Genomic DNA, 17,030 nt, shown 5'->3' with positions numbered 1-17,030 from the left:
TGACTCTTCTGGTGTTTTTACCTATGCCTTTCTGAGCCTCTGTCATGTGTTGTTACATGTGGCCACTTATCGTGGTCACTATGATGCCTGACAGGAGCTTTCATGTTGTGGAGAGATGGGTTATCAGCCGATAGTTGGTAGGCCTTATCCCCTTCTAGGGAGCTTTCCTTATCAAGACTGTTCTGCCCTCTGTCAGCCATTCAGGGTGGGTCCCATTCGTCAGCAGTTAGTTCATTTGTGCTGTTAAGCATTCATGGAGAGAAGTTAGTTTCTTCAGCCAGTAGGCATGGATTGTATCCGGGCCTGGTGCTGTCCAGTTCTACATACCTGAGAGTCTTTGTTGGATGTCTGCCATTGTGATGCTCACTGGACTTTGTTCAGGGAAATTATTGTGGTCTGCTCTTAAAGTTCTTGGCCACTGTGCATCATTGTTATGTGATGCTTTTTCCTCCAATCTACCATTCCAGTGTTACACACACACACACACACACACACACACACACACACACACACACACACACACACACACACACACACACACACACACACACACACACACACACACACCACATCATCTGTCCAGAGTGTAACCCATGTCTCGCCCATTGACGTTGAGCTAGGCACCAGCTGCCTCATGTTCCTGCATGGGGAATGGTTGTACAGAAAATGAATGGATTATGGCACAATTTAATTTGATTTAATGTTAGATAATGAGACAAAAAGGTTTTGTGTCATCATATAGAATTTAAATATCTATTTAAACATCTGGTTTTAAATTGATATATATAACCCAAGAGAGGCTGTATTATGATGTGGGCCTATCCCATTTGATGATGCTAAAATCATGGAAAGTGCACTTTCAAGTGTAAAATTTCTAATTGGCAACAGCTTTACCTTTCAGTACTACATTTATCCCACTGAAGACAGTGAATAAAGTAGAGGCTCTGTTATGCCTTTGAAAAAACATGCGGATTCCACTACCTTTACCTGAAAATATATTTGTTTTATTAAACCAGAAACTGTCACACTAATATAAGTTTTTTTTCATCAGTTTTACCACCTTAGTGAAATGGGAACCCTGCATTTGAATAAGTTAATATAAAGAAAAACAAAACAAAACAAGACAAGACAAGACAACATATTTTGATGCAAGCCTCAGTAAATCTTGATGTGACAGATTTAAGTATATTTCTTCCCAAAAATGTTGTGGTCTGAAAGTAAACCTAAAAGCAAAAGCAGGCAAAACAGAGGCAACAACACTGTGGGTATAGCCATAAGTCTTGTTCTGTTTCCAGATTCAGGAGATCATCAACAGACGTCATTTGCTGACAATATTCAATGCAAGTGAGGAAGATCACAGGGATATGGACATGGTCATACTTCAGGCTCTTCTCAATGGTAACTTCATCGACTTGCAAAACTATTGATTATGTCATGTCTGAGTTTCTCTCGTTATTTTGCGTTCTTTCTTGTTTGTTTTGTTTTATTTGTGTTCTGTCTTAGTCCTGGTTTGAGTTCTGTCAGGATCTTGGCACTGATGCCGGGTCTGATTATAATAATAATTGTCTTTATTGTCATTGCAACATACATTACAACGAAATTTGTTTCCCGCTTTTAACCTATCACCCTTAGGGAGCAATCTGGAGTTAATGGTCTAGCTTAGGGACCCAGAGTGGCAGTATGTGGAACCATGGAACCCAGAACCTCCAGGACACAAGCACATTGCACTAACCACTATGCCATCACTCCCCCTGATCACTCACTCCACACACCTGCCCAGCTCCACCCATTCTGTAATCAGCTCTCACCGGTTCCACCTGTTTCCACCACTATTTAAACTTATGACTGATAACTTCAGACCAGTCATCAGTGCCAGATCAATTTGAGCCTATTAGTGAGTCTTATCCAGCGCATTCTGTTCAGTTGCTCTGTTGATACCGATCCGATTTGCCTTTTGACATCTGAGCCAGCCTGACCACTGAACCTGTTTGTCCTGCCTGTTCCTGCTTTTTAACCTGTGTACCAGACCTAGCCTGTTTTTGGACTATCTAAACTTGCCTGATCCCTGCCTGTGTAATCTGCCAGCCTGTGTGCCGACCTGGACTGTTACTTGATCTCCGAGCTTGCCTGTCCTTCTTCAGCCTGTCAGTCTGTTTTTGTTCCGACCTTGTCTAGCCGGTCTGCTTACCCGTCTACCTGTTTCCATCCCACAACCGTTCCTTTAAATAAACCTACTTAATCTTAACCACTGTCTGGTTCGAATACTGGGTCCTCTGTCCTGTGTTCATGACAAAAAATCCTCAAACATTTCCAGTTTTTATGTTACAACTACAAACCACGATGTATTGTTATTTTATGAGCTAGACCAATACAAAGAAGTTTATAATGGCGGAGGAATGGAAGAAAATTGATATATGATTTTCAAATTTTGCTTTACAAATGAAAAAATGAAAAGTGTGCAGAGTATTCATGTAAATGCTTTTTGCTCCAGTACCCCAAGATAACACCCACTACAATCAACCAATCTTATGTCAAGCATACAAGCATTACCTTAATGCTTGTATCTATGCATCTATTGTTCTCCATGAATATTTCTGCTACAAGATTGTAAAAATCATCCCTATTTGAATTCATTTTCATTTTCTCTCAGTGGAGAGAATCAGCAAAGAGGAGTGTCTGTTTGGATCGATCTTTTTAGTATGGAGAAAATAAATGGAAATAATATCAAACTATATAGCAAATCTAAATAAGAAAATACAAGGCGTTGAAAGGTTAGCTTTTGGTTGCTGAGTGTTTTTGGTTGTACCACTCCAGTTGAAAAAAGTTTCTACAACTTGTTTGAAGCAGACCTCTGAACTCTGAAGTTGGTCGTCCTCTATCTAATAACTCCTGTTTCAACTGAAAATCCAGTTTAGAAAGATCCTGTAGGATTCAATTTTGTCTAGGCAAAATAAAACAAAGAAGAAAAACACACAGTGATGTGTATCTGTTACTCATTTTTCCTTTGGGGCTCAGCATGTCGGCCCCTTAATGCGCCACCTTATTTTTTGGCTCACTCTGCAAATATTAATTTATTAAAGAGACTAAATATGTCATACACAATAATTATTTACTCTAGACCAGTGGTCTCAAAATCCAATCCTCAATAGCCAGTTTCGTGCAACCTTTACATTCATCTCTACTTCAACACAACTGACTCCAATATGAGCTCAATAGCAGAGCTTAACAGAGCTTAACTGCATGCTAGAGAGGTAGTTTAGCCGTTTGATTCAGGTAGTAGAGGGCAAGGGACACAAAGCTGCAGGACACTGCCCTCGAGGATTTGAATTTTAGACCACTGCTCTAGGCAGACTGTGAAACATCAGCATATGTATTACATGTGTATTGAAGACTGACTCTGACATATTAAAAAATAAATATATTTATATATACAGAAAGAAATACATGCTCAATAAATATATAAGTATGAAATAAATACACAAAAATACAGCAAATAAATAAATGTAAGCAATTAAATTATACAATGAGACAAATGTAAATATCTCTTATGATTTGCTATTTATTTATTCCTCTTTTTTAATAATAAACTCATTTATTTATTTTTCATTAGAATTGTCAACTTTATTTATTAATTACTTAGTTTTTATATGTATTTATTTCTGTGTATGTGTTAATATTTCTGTCTGTTTCTATATGTTTACGCCAACTATTTCTTCCACCCTATTTATTTCTGCCTGTCCTTTTTCTATTTTTTATCCATTTCTGGCTCATAATGGAAACGAGGAGGGGACAGTCTTAAGGCGGACAAAGGTCTCCTATTGGCATAAGCCTTCAATAGCTGGAAACATCATGCTCGAAAGTAATACAAGATTTTATTATCTGTTGTGTGGATGTTGTCATTGAACATGTTTTTCATTAAGTCGCTTACACTGAACCAGATGTCGGCAGGTGTTGTGCAAACTAGTTGACCCGACAGAAACTGCAGCCCCTGTGTGCTCAAAGTTCGCTTTGGGCTGGAGGCAGCTAAGGATCCATTCGGCTCTGTCTTGTTTCCAGCCATCTAGTCTCTCTGGTGCATATTTTGTTAAAATAAGTCTGTTTTTTATTCAATGAATTTACTAACTGTGGGTAGAGTAGTCAGAAACTTTACTACAGTAAAAGTAGTGATACTTCTTAAAATATTACTCTAGTAAAAGTAAATAGTGCAGTAAAACTCACTCTTAAAAAGCACATTTCGATCAAGACGTTACTCAAGGAAATGTAACTGGGTAAATGTAACGAGTTACTACCCACCTCTGCAAGGATGCCTTAAATATGAGTGAATGAATGTTTGTGCTGTAGCTATCCTAAAAAAATTCACTTATCAGTGTAAATCCTCCCATCAGTGCCGAAGACTGGCGAATCACAGGAAGCTGAGTCCCGGAGGAGGAAGCTGGAGCTCGCTATAGCCTGGAACCGAGTGGACTTAGCCAAGACTGAGATTTTCACTGAGGAAAGTCAATGGAAGGTGGGTTTGATTTAGAGCACTGTGCAGGTTGAAAATAGCATGATTTAGATTTGCATGGCAACCACATTTAAAATGATTGTAATGAAGGAATAATAAAATATTTGAAGCAATGTATCTAAATAAGATCATATAAGAAATATTTTATTGTTCAGCAAATGAGAAATTCCACTGTGACAGTGGCAAACACACAGGCAGTTCCACACAATTATTAGCAATGTAAAGAAGAAGAAAAATAAAAAAAACAAATCAATCAAATCTAAAATTAGCTATAACGAAACACCAAAAGCAGAAGATAACAGTAAATACCAGAGTAAATATTGCACAGTGGAAAATATTTAACAGTGGAAAAATCTCCAGCCTATTTACATAACACACCATAATAGAATATGCTATGCATGACATTGTGGCAGAATCCCTAGCTAAGGCGGTGCAAGTTACCTTAGCATCTAAGAGCAGTGTAAACAAGTAATGGTCAGATCAGAACCAGTGCAACCATTGGCATGATGTGAACAGTTATTGAGTCTGTTGTGAGAGGCTGAGATTATAAAGTCTGACTGCATCCGGGATGAACAACCTGTGTAAGCGCTTCTTAAAGCATCTTGGATGCAGCAGTCTGTAACTGAAAGAGCTCTCCTCCTGCAACAGCTCCATGCATGGGGTGGGAGACACTGTCCATTGCGATGATGTGATTTTTCTGACAGTTCTTCTGTCTCCCACCACCTGCACTGGATGACTAAATCTGTGATGAGGCTGACAATGCCAGAGTCAACAGATAACTTCTGCAGGACACAGCCTGGTGAATGAAAACCTTGCCAGCACAGTTTCCTGCTGCAGATTAGCCTGCACAAACACAGCCCCATGTCCTCACATACAGTGGTCGACCAGTGAGGTAATCCAGTTTTCACTGGTACAGTTGGTGGTCCACTCCTTACTGCTCCAGCTTGTACTTCAGGAGTCCTGGATTGACAGTGTCGAACACAAGAAATCAAAGAATATTATCAGCCCCGGTCTTTCATAATCTGTTTTAAAGGTATACTATGCAACCGGGGTGGATTTTCCAGCGAGGCTCCCCCCAGAGGGCGAAAGTAAAAGTGCACTGTCGTAAAGATGCTCAGCTGTTCTGGGTTCTCCGTTAAGCCAGGCGCGGTTGTTTTGAGCTTAGCAGACAGGCGAACACAACGAAAAGTGGAAAAAAACGGCAGTACAAACAATGACTAACACAGTGAAGGTATGAACATCAAGCTTCCCGCAGCGCTATCTTGGCGAGGCGGCCGCCGCTGCCGCCTCGCCAAGCCGCGGCCGCCGCCGCCTCGCCAGTTTTATAATTATTATTATTATTTTTATTTTATTTTTATGTTGGCGAGACGCTACCGCCACCGCCTCGCCAAGCCGCGGCCGCCGCCTCGCCAAGCCGCGGCCGCCGCCTCGCCAACATAAAGAAAAAAAATATAATAATAATAATAAAACTCGATATGCTTGCATGTTTATTTGACGTTAACACGCGGTTCTTTGTTGTTGCTTTCGCGCGTGCATATAGTGAATGGCAGGGCAAAAACACATGGAGTTCTCGCCGTAAAGCGAGACTTCTGTGTGTGCGGGCCGTAAGCTCTTGCAATGGGGTACCGCGCGCGAGCTATTTTTAGAAACACAACGTCACGATGACGTCACATCACGTGGTACGCAGTGGGGCAAACTCCGGAAAGCCGCCGTTGTTTTGCTGTAAAAGAGACGTGCGTTAGCCTAGGTTTTACTCGGTAAACGACTGCTTTTTCCAAATCTAAGACCATGGTTTTTAAACATTGTTGCTATGGAACGTGCAACAGCGACTCGAGGTACGCTGATCGGCCGCATATGAAGGATGTTTTCTTCAAGACTGCCCAGGAGAAATGTGTACGCTTGGAACACCGGGGCGGTCGGCCTACACAACAGTTCAACCCGGAAAAAGTTACCAAATTCAAGTACATATGTAGCAAGCATTTTGTCGGAGGAAAGGGCACAACCGAAGAACATCCTGACCCAATTCCAGCGACATCAAGTCAAGGTAAGAGTATTTTGGTGGCCGACATGTTAATAAAGTAGCGCCTGCTACCATGACAGCATATAGGCTATCATGGTAGCAGGCGCTAACATGATAGCCTGCTACCAGGTTTACTCAAAAACATTTCAAATGAGACAAACATTAAACATATACCCATTCCTGGACGGTGATTGCAAACAACAACAAAAAAAAAAACGGCCAACGCTGCCATGATCGCCGCGCAGGAAAAAAAAAACAAAGCTTACCGTTCATCAACTCGGCCAGTTTTCCAGTCTTTTTAAGCCATCGAACCTCAAGCCATCCTTTGAGCTGAAGGTTGGTGTGTTCTTCGACAGTGCAACCAGTAATCCGTGTGCCTGGGACATCGTCTTGGGAAAGTTTAACGGCTGTAAAGTCGGTCATATCCGTTATCCGTGCGTTCTCTCCTGTATGCGTTCTCTCCTGTATGCCCTACCTAAGCGGTAAGGGGCGTTGCTCTTGAGACGGTGATGTCACGTGCGCGGTACCGCATTGCAAGTGCGGTATTACCCCCACAGACCCCCAGGGCGGCCGAGAAAACCTTTGTTCGACCTGAAATGACTCATTTAATCATCCAAAACGGTATGGAACACATTAATTAACTGAAAAATGTTGCATAGTATGCCTTTAAGGCCTCCTTCCTGTCATCCTAATCTATCGGTTTTAAGCCATAAATCTTTCTGTGCCACTCAAAATTCTGTTTTTAGAAACATATATGGAAATTTAAAACATTACTTAAAAGTTCAATTAAATTCTTTTGAATTTTATTTGTATAGCGTCAATTCATGAAACATGTCAAAGCACTTTACAAAGTCAAACTCAAGTTAAATAATTACAAATCCAATTTTTATATAGCAAAAAGAGTTGGAAAAAAATTCTTAAGTGGAATATACTACTTTCCTGGGGTCTCATTTATAAAACATTGTATAGAATTGATAGTAAAAATTAATGTAAATCAAGAAAAACACAATGGTGTACGGCAAAATAAATTCAGATTTATACAACCATGAGCGCACACACTGGTATGCAGTTTTCCTTTATAGATCACAGATGCTCCTGAACATTTGAATACCAGGTTCTGCCTCATGTTTTGACACATCCACATCCAGATTCAATCTTACCAGTAAAATTCTGTTATAAACTGCTGTGTCTATATATCTAAGTCTCTCAGAATACTGACAAGCTCAGTAGGCTAAATCCTCTTGAGGCGCCTTGATATTGTGCCCGGCCCACCTACATCTGTTTAAATAATGAACATCTGAAATTGCAGGGCGCATGACCAACATGCTTTCAGTAGACCTCCATGGAGCACAATAGACGTCCATTAAACAAATTGGAATTGTAAACATTACGTTTACGTTCTCCCAGATAGTGTGCGACAATCTAGTGTTGGTTGTCTTTGCTAGTTCATTGAAGGATTGATGTACATCATTTCTGATGTATAAAAATGAAATTAAAATGCCAGAGATGCAACTGCATATGCCATTTTCTGAATCCGCCATGCCAGTTATAATATTGGCATACTAGTTTCTCCAAACACCCTACATGGGTGCTAAATGTTGTCATCTGGTTTTATTGACAATATATGTTTTGCAGTTTATATGTATGTGGTTGTAATATAGTCTGTGTGTATGTGTCGGAGAAAAAAAAATACACATTCATGCCAGCAAATCTTTGCCGTAGTTGTGTTTTCTTTGACACTGTGACTGAGGGTTTTGAAATAAGCAGCTTGTTATCAATATCACAGGAAATAGTTGATTACGGGTGATCTGCTAAGCATTAGCCTAGCAAAAGCATCTAAAACTAGAATCGTTCAACTTCTGAAGAAGTTGAAGAAGGCGCCCGCCTGGTGGTGCGCGTAACCGTCAAAGGCAAAGCTTCCGAGTTCCGTGGTCATAGGCTTTTATCACTTGGGGATTTTAAATCAAATCTTCAGAGTGTGAAAAGGATTTGTCTTCGTCAAAACCAGCCGACAGGAGAAGGTCTGCATCCAAGCAGCATGGAAAATTGGTGTTATTAAAACATGATTAAATACTTCAATGTAGCATGAAAAAATTAAATATGTGAATAAAAATGTTAAAGGCATTACAGACTACTAAAGGAAGTACAAACTCTGTGAAGCAGAAGTTGGTGAGACCTTCCTAGTGCTACTTCCGGTTAGCAACATGCTAAGCATTAGCCGCTAACATGGTTGTGTCCAGTATCACCGGGTGATTGTACTCTGTTAGTTTGGTCCAAATCCTGTACTGGGAAGTTCCTCAAAAAGGGTGCCAATACTTAATGTCACCAAAGCTCACTTTGGCCTCCTTTAGCAACTAAGCCTCACCAAATCTGGGCCCAGAACTCAACATTTGACAAAAATGGTGTGTAGTGCCATTTCCCACAGGTGAGTGGTGCTGTATTGGCCAGGGGGTAGTTCTTGCTGTTGCAATTTTTTCATCATTCATTCATTTATATCAGTTTTTCAAATTATTTATTTGTTACTTGTAAAAAAATAAATAAATATTGGGTACCCCCCAGCGGGTTGCGAACCTGCGACCTTTGGTGCACCAGCCCAACACCTAAACCACTGTACCGAAAAAAAGTGCCATGCTGAGCTCTGCACTTTTGTGAGGTCAACTGTGTCTAGGAAGTGGTTTTGAGAAGTGGTTTTTGGTTAATTTTGTCACCACGGTAACTTTACTTTTTCAAGTACAAATAGCACACTTTGCGGCGTCGAGACGCACGTTTTGATATATAGTTTGTGGGGGTACAGCCTACGGTTCGGGCTATATTAACGTAGACGGAAGATTAAAAAACAATAATAATAAAGAAACCCTTATTAGGTGCATAACATAAGGCCTCCGCCATGCATTTTCAATGCATAGGCCGGCGCCTAATTAAAGAAAACCTTATTAGGTGCATAGCATAAGGCCTCCGCCATGCATTTTCAATGCATAGGCGGGCGCCTAATAATAAAGAAATCCTTATTAGGTGCATAACATAAGGCCTCCGCCATGCATTTTCAATGCATAGGCGGGCGCCTAATAAAGAAACCCTTATTAGGTGCATAACATAAGGCCTCCACCATGCATTTTCAATGCATAGGCGGGCGCCTATTAAAGAAATCCTTATTAGGCGCATAACATAAGGCCTCCGCCATGCATTTTCAATGCATAGGCGGGCGCCTAATAAAGAAACCCTTATTAGGTGCATAACATAAGGCCTCCGCCATGCATTTTCAATGCATAGGCGGGCGCCTAATAATAAAGAAACCCTTATTAGGTGCATAGCATAAGGCCTCCGCCATGCATTTTCAATGCATAGGCGGGCGCCTAATTAAAGAAAACCTTATTAGGTGCATAGCATAAGGCCTCCGCCATGCATTTTCAATGCATAGGCGGGCGCCTAATAATAAAGAAATCCTTATTAGGTGCATAACATAAGGCCTCCGCCATGCATTTTCAATGCATAGGCGGGCGCCTAATAAAGAAACCCTTATTAGGTGCATAACATAAGGCCTCCACCATGCATTTTCAATGCATAGGCGGGCGCCTATTAAAGAAATCCTTATTAGGCGCATAACATAAGGCCTCCGCCATGCATTTTCAATGCATAGGCGGGCGCCTAATAAAGAAACCCTTATTAGGTGCATAACATAAGGCCTCCGCCATGCATTTTCAATGCATAGGCGGGCGCCTAATAATAAAGAAACCCTTATTAGGTGCATAGCATAAGGCCTCCGCCATGCATTTTCAATGCATAGGCGGGCGCCTAATGACTTAATCAAATGCAGAGCTCTGCTTCTTTCTCTTTTGTTGCAAACAACTGATGCTTACCGCCGTCTATTGTACGTGTGTGGGCTAATAACGAAAATACAATTAAAAAATAAATTAAAAAAATGCTGTACATTAAAAAAGCCATTGTTGTTAAAGACAGAACACCACCCCTTTGTTTAGTCATGTGTGAATTTGAAGCATTTAATGTTTTCTCCGACACATTGTCTGTTGTCACACAAACTATTACAACTGCACATGTGTACATTAGTTTTCATTACTGCAAAAAATATACTGTCAATAAAACCAGAATATTAAATTCAGCACCCATGTATGGCATTTGGCGATACTGGCACACCAGTTTCAAAAGTGGCATTTGCCATTTATGAAACTTGTATGCCAGTTTTATAACTCTTTCACGGAGAGGTGTTAATTAAATGTGTAAATCCGAGGGTAAAGCACATATGTTGTCCACATTCAAAGAACCAATTAAAAATTAAACCTGATAGCAATTTTAAATGACAGAAGACAGCTGTATTCCTCAGAGACTGTGAATTCAGACTTTGAATGCTTATGATAAAGTTGATCTATGAAGAAAATCTGATATGGAGTGAAATCGAACATCTGATGGGAACCATCAAGCAGTTTGGGTGCAATTCACCATTACCAATGTGTGCTGCCAATCTCCCCTGTCTCCAAGATGAGCATACGCCTGGGTCAGAGCTGCCACGAGGACCACACATTTTCTTGTCAACTTTTTTTTTTAATAGATTCCAACTTTTGTGTGGAATTTGGTGTACTCACATTTCAGGTCCCATTTTGTGTGTATGCAAACTTTATAAATGAGCTGATGTTAGAATTATCTTTATTATTCTCTACATGTTTTACTTTTATTTACCATGTTTATTGCATATATCACGTATTTACTCATTACTATTAAAAAGGTTTTAAGGTTTGAGTTTATTCAGACATCAAAGTGTTTTTCAGATGACTAACATCTCTCTGCTATCTAACAAAGTAAGGCCTGGTGCAAGAAACAGCCTCACCATAAATGTTGATTGTTTTTGCGAGCACTATTTTATCTGTGATGAATTGCACCCAGTCATATGTTGATACTCCTTTTCCCGATCACTGAATGCTCAATTGTTAACGTTATTCTGCATACCTGAACTGCTAGTTTATGATGTCAAAAGTCACACTTAAGTATCTCTCCCCCCATTGTTTTTTTTTCTCTTTTTTTTTCTTCTTTTTCCCTCTCCCCCCATTCTTAAGCCCTGAAAATAAAAGTAAGGCAGCAGCAGAGGATACTTCAGAACAGCAGAGAAATGTAAATTAATGCATCTCTCTCTGCTGTTCTCCTTGCAAGTATCGTCTGTTGTCTTTTTCCCCTGTGTTGTTTAATGAATGTTCTAGGTATTTGTTACTTGACAGCTGGTTAAGATTCTCAGTCATCCAGGGCATGATCATTCCAAAAAAGTTAAAAACCAAAAAAAACAACTGGACTTTTTTTCCAAAGTTTGAAGACGTTTTCGCCTCCCATCCGAGAGGCTTTCTCAATTCAAATGTCTTGAGTAGTGTGGCGTTCCAAGCTTATATTATTGCCCAAACAAAGGCCTTGTTATGGCTTAGATAACATGCAAATTAAATCAAAACTGGTTCAACCCTTCGTAATGAGGAGTCATCAGGGTCATTGTTGGCCTGCAAAATAGACCGAACCTAGTCCTCTTAAAAGGAGTGTCCTTTGTCCTTAAGGTGCAAGTGGACAACAGAGTATTGTCCTGAGTAGATAGCTCTCTTGTGTTGCGCCATGCGTCTGTGGAGAGGTTGTTTGGTTTCTCCAATATAAAGATCAGAACAATCCTCACCGCACTGAACTGCATACACCACTCCGCTCGTCCTAAGTTTGGGGGTTCTGTCCTTACTTTTTTTGAAGACATTTTGCCCCCTCTCCAGAAAGCACAAAGGCCTTGTAATGGCTTAGATCAGGGGTTCCCAAACTTTTAGCCGCGAATATATATATATATATATATATATATATATATATATATATATATATATATATATATATATATATATAAAAACGGTTGCAGTTACAACTCAAATGTCGTAACAAAGCTTCTAAATCTGAGTCTGACACACAATTTACGCCGCAAAATACAAACACGAAGTGGTTTGATTTTTGTCCGATGACGAGGGAGCGAGAACTGGTGAAGCAGCACAGAGTAACAATAACTCTTGCGCTCCATAAAGATGCTATTAATTAGAGAAATCTTTCTGATTGTTTCACAGCGGTTACATTCAGCGGGTATACCCACGGCAACACACCTCGGCTCCCCCAGCCTGTTTCTTTCTGAATATGCGCTAAAACTGCCTCTTCAAAACGAACTGCATGGTGCAGTCGGCGCCTGTCTGAATCGCAATGAGAAGTATTACAGATCTGTGCGTGAGCATAGTCAAGAAATCCCCCCAGGAGCAGCGTTTTATTTTATTTTTTTCCCCAGGAGCAGCGGTAACAAGTCATGCGCGTCAGAGCTTGTCACCGGTTCAAAGTCGCGGCACCATAAGCAGCGCGGCGCTGTTTGTAGGCGCTGCGCGATCAATAGACACCGACTCACTCAATTTAATCTCGTAAATAAAATTTTCGGCCTCTCACTCTCTTCCTCTCCTCTTTAATGACTAACTTCTACTATCTTAGATGTCTCACCTGTTTCCCTGATTTCAGCCTATTGAGCATATTTGCGAGACTTATTGAAGCAGAGACCACAAGCCATATGCGCATGTACAGCACTGCTGATTTTTCATCTTAAAATGAAGCGTAGCAGATTTCTTCTGAATAATTTAAGTTTATTAACATTTTCGTGTTAATACTGTTTCGTTCCGTTATGACACCCATGCACCAGACGAGGTTTTGCTGTTAACACTTTATTTTAGGACGAACAGGATGGGACAGCTTTCACTCCGCCGATCCCCCGAATCACGACTCCTCTCCCCAGAAGCCACACATTTCTTCCGCTATGACCCCAAAGTAATCTGATTTAAAGGAACAGCAAGTGTGCAACAGCATTTAGCAATAAAGTCTAATAAGGATCATTACAATACATGTTTATTTGGTTAAATTAACAGTTTTTTTGAGCTTTACAAAAGAAATGCTTATTTACACATCTTTATTGTGTGGGGGGAAAAAAACACAGTCAGACGCCATTACAGTTTTTGCCTCGCGCACCCCCAGGGGTGGTTAGATAATATGCAAATTGAATCGAAACACCTTAAGCCGGGCGTACACTGTACGAGTTTTTCCCCTTTTCGGGCCGATTCTTCAGTCGTGCGAGCATTTTTTGAATCGGCCGAATTTCAGCTTGATCGTAGAGGGGGGGAGGAGGGGGGACTGGCTTCTCACGACTACCTCCTGATCAGGAATCGGACGATCGGTGAAAATCAAACATGTTTGAAATTCAGTCGGCTGTCGTGAGGTTTTCGTGAGCGCATCCTGCTGTTCAAGCAGAGTTACGAGGGGGCGCCCTCCCCTCCTCTCCGTCCCCGCCAGCGGAGGGAGGGAAGCGGGCGTCCCTGAAGCAACCTCCGGCCGGTGTTGGGGAGGGCGAGCCGTCCGGTCCGCGCAACGCGCTGGCCGCCTGTTTCGGCACTCCTCCGCGGTCCGCAACGCGCTGGCTGCCTGTTTCGGCACTCCTCCGCGGTCCGCAACGCGCTGGCTGCCTGTTTCGGCACTCCTCCGCGGTCCGCAACGCGCTGGCTGCCTGTTTCGGCACTCCTCCGCGGTCCGCAACGCGCTGGCCGCCTGTTTCGGCACTCCTCCGCTTGTTGGGGGGGCGGGCCGGGCGACCTGCCGTGCCGCGCGGCCGCCGGTGCGTCTCGTCCCTCCTCTCTCCCCTCCGTTCCCCTGACGCCCGGTGCCTCCTGCGGGCTTCGCCAGAGCTGGGCTCGAACCCCTGCTCTGGGTCCCTGTCACCCACCGTCGCTCGCCTGCCTCTGCCACCACAGTGAGCGGTCCCAGAGGGGACACGACGTACAGTGTGAGCAGTCCGGTCTCGTCCGAGCGTCGCGCCGCACAGATCGTGAGCGGTGAACTTTTTAAACCCCGCGGTTCCCTCGCACAGTTTGAGATGAATATAAGTACCACGACTGAAAAACTCGTACAGTGTACGCCCGGCTTTAGTCCACACAAGTCCACACCTTACTAATGGGGAGTCGTTAAGGTCATTGTTGGCCTGCAAATTAAACTGAAACAGGTCCACACCTCTGCAATGGGGAGCCGTTAGGGTTGTTATTGGCTTGGCCTACAAGAGTGATGTTTTGGTCACCCGTATGGAGGTGGGAACTGAGGTGATAATTGGGAGAAATCAACCCTATTGCTGTGTTGTAACATTTTCAGAGTTGAAACCTAAAGCCGGGCGTACACTGTACGAGTTTTTCCCCTTTTCGGGCCGATTCTTCAGTCGTGCGAGCATTTTTTGAATCGGGCCGAATTTCAGCTTGATCGTAGAGGGAGGGAGGAGGGGGGACTGGCTTCTCACGACTACCTCCCGATCAGGAATCGGACGATCGGTGAAAATCAAACATGTTTGAAATTCAGTCGGCTGTCGTGAGGTTTTCGTGAGCGCATCCTGCTGTTCAAGCAGAGCTACGAGGGGGCGCCCTCCCCTCCTCTCCGTCCCCGCCAGCGGAGGGAGGGAAGCGGGCGTCCCTGAAGCAACCTCCGGCCGGTGTTGGGGAGGGCGAGCCATTAGGTCCGCGCAACGCACTGGCCGCCTGTTTCGGCACTCCTCCGCGTTGCTGGCCGCCTTTTTCGGCACTCCTCACGCGCTAGCCGCCTGTCTTGGCACTCCTCCGCGGTCCGCGCTGGCCGCCTGTTTCGGCACTCCTCCGCTTGCTTGGGGGGGGGGGGGGGTGCGGGCCAGGCGACCTGCCGTGCCGCGCGGCCGACGATGCGTCTCGTCTCTCCTCTCTCTCCCCTCCGTTCCCCCGACGCCCGGTGCCTCCTGCGGGCCTCGCCAGAGCTGGGCTCGAACCCCTGCTCTGGGTCCCTGTCACCTACCGTCGCTCGCCTGCCTCTGCCACCACAGCGAGCGGTCCCAGAGGGGACACGACGTACAGTGTGAGCAGTCCGGTCTCGTCCGAGCGTCGCGCCGCACAGATCGTGAGCGGTGAACCTTTTAAACCCCGCGGTTCCGTCGCACAGTTTGAGATGTATATAAGTACCACGACTGAAAAACTCGTACAGTGTACGCCCGGCTTAAGTCGTCCTTCTCTGTTGTTTTTTCCCTCTTAACAGTAAATGGCTTTCTTCAGGCCCCTGGGTACCCACAGGTTTGGAAGGCATCTTTGATGTGTTTCTGTTTGTGCTTCCCTTCTGTTTTAGTAGCAACATGCTTGGCCCAGTGTTGTAAGATTCTAAAGACAGAAAGTTTGTGCTCCAGTGGGTGGTGTGGGTCAAAAAGTAGATATTGGTCTGTGTGAGTGGGTTTCCTATAAACTTCAATGTTGATGTTTCTATCTCCTTCCATGTCCACCAAACAGTCCAGAAAAGGTAGCTTGTTGTTGGCATCCTCTCTGGTAAACTTGATGTTGTCCACCCAGTTGATGTGTCTTGTGAAAGCTTCCACTTCTTTTAACTGGATTTTGAAAAATGTGTCATCCACATATCTAAACCAGTGGCTTGGTTGTGTTCTCCCAAAGCTCGCTTCTCCATTTCTTCCATGTAAAGATTGTTTACAATTGGTGACAATAGAGATCCCATGGCACAACCATGCTTCTGTCTGTAAAAATCATTGATCTTGAAATAGGTTGTGAAAAGAGTAAGATACAGATCTGGTCCAGAGTGAAATTAGTCTTGTTTAGGTCACTGTCCTGTTGAAGAAGTTTCCTAACTCTTTCCACTGCCTCTGATGTAGATATGCAAGTGAAAAGTGATATGACATCAAAAGACACCAGTGTTTATCCTGGTGCTATCTTTAAATGTTTTACTTTGTTTGCAAAGTCTTTGGAGTTTTCTGTGTAATGTTGAAGGGAAGCACAAAGCAGAGACACAAAGATACCCTTCAAGCCTGTGGGTACCCTAACTGGGCTTTTGTCAAATCAGCAAGAAAATCCAAAAGACACGCTGCAGAACAAAAACTCAAGAGGATTTTCTCCAAACACAAAATCCCAGTACATTTCAAACCAAACAGGACCCTCAGACAGAGACTGGTACATTCGGAGGACAGAACCCCCTAACCTAAGATGAGCAGAGTGGTGTATGCAGTTCAATGCAGTGAGGAATGTTCTGATCCTTTATATTGGAGAAACCAAACAACCTCTCCACAGACGCATGGCTCAACACAGGAGAGCTACCTGCTCAGGACAAGACTCTGCTGTCCACCTACACCTTAAGGACACTCTTTTGGAGGACCAAAATGTTCACATTTTGGACAAAGAAGCCAGATGGTTTGAAAGGGGTGTGAAGGAAGCCTTTTACGTCAAGTGGGAAAAAAAACTACTTTAAACAGAGGAGGAGGTCTTCGGTTCCAACTCTCCAAAACTTACAACACAGCAATAAGTTTAATTCCTTCCACCCCTCACCTCTTGTAATGATTCATTAAACAGAACAAAGTATTCAGCCCGACACGGGGCAAATGCTTGAAAAGGGGTTTATTTACAGGTGGAGGCAGGCAAACAGACAGCCAGAACTGCAGGAAAAAACAGGGAGGGTTGGCTG

The 17,030-nt window shown here is 43.1% G+C and overlaps 1 protein-coding gene across 1 annotated transcript in view; it reads left to right on the top strand.

The window, feature by feature from the left end:
- The window catches only part of LOC105937157 (transient receptor potential cation channel subfamily M member 2), a 111,970-nt gene that overhangs the window by 13,812 nt on the left and 81,128 nt on the right, over positions 1 to 17,030 (top strand). The window contains exons 9-10 of the mRNA XM_036139759.1: positions 1,296 to 1,398; positions 4,386 to 4,507. Coding sequence (XP_035995652.1) covers positions 1,296 to 1,398; positions 4,386 to 4,507 — 225 coding nt within the window. The remainder of the gene's footprint in view (positions 1 to 1,295; positions 1,399 to 4,385; positions 4,508 to 17,030) is intronic.

The sequence above is a fragment of the Fundulus heteroclitus genome, chromosome 7 (genome assembly GCF_011125445.2).
Source record: "Fundulus heteroclitus isolate FHET01 chromosome 7, MU-UCD_Fhet_4.1, whole genome shotgun sequence".
NCBI classification, from domain to species: Eukaryota; Metazoa; Chordata; class Actinopteri; order Cyprinodontiformes; family Fundulidae; genus Fundulus; species Fundulus heteroclitus.
This window is presented reverse-complemented; position numbering and strand designations above follow the sequence as displayed.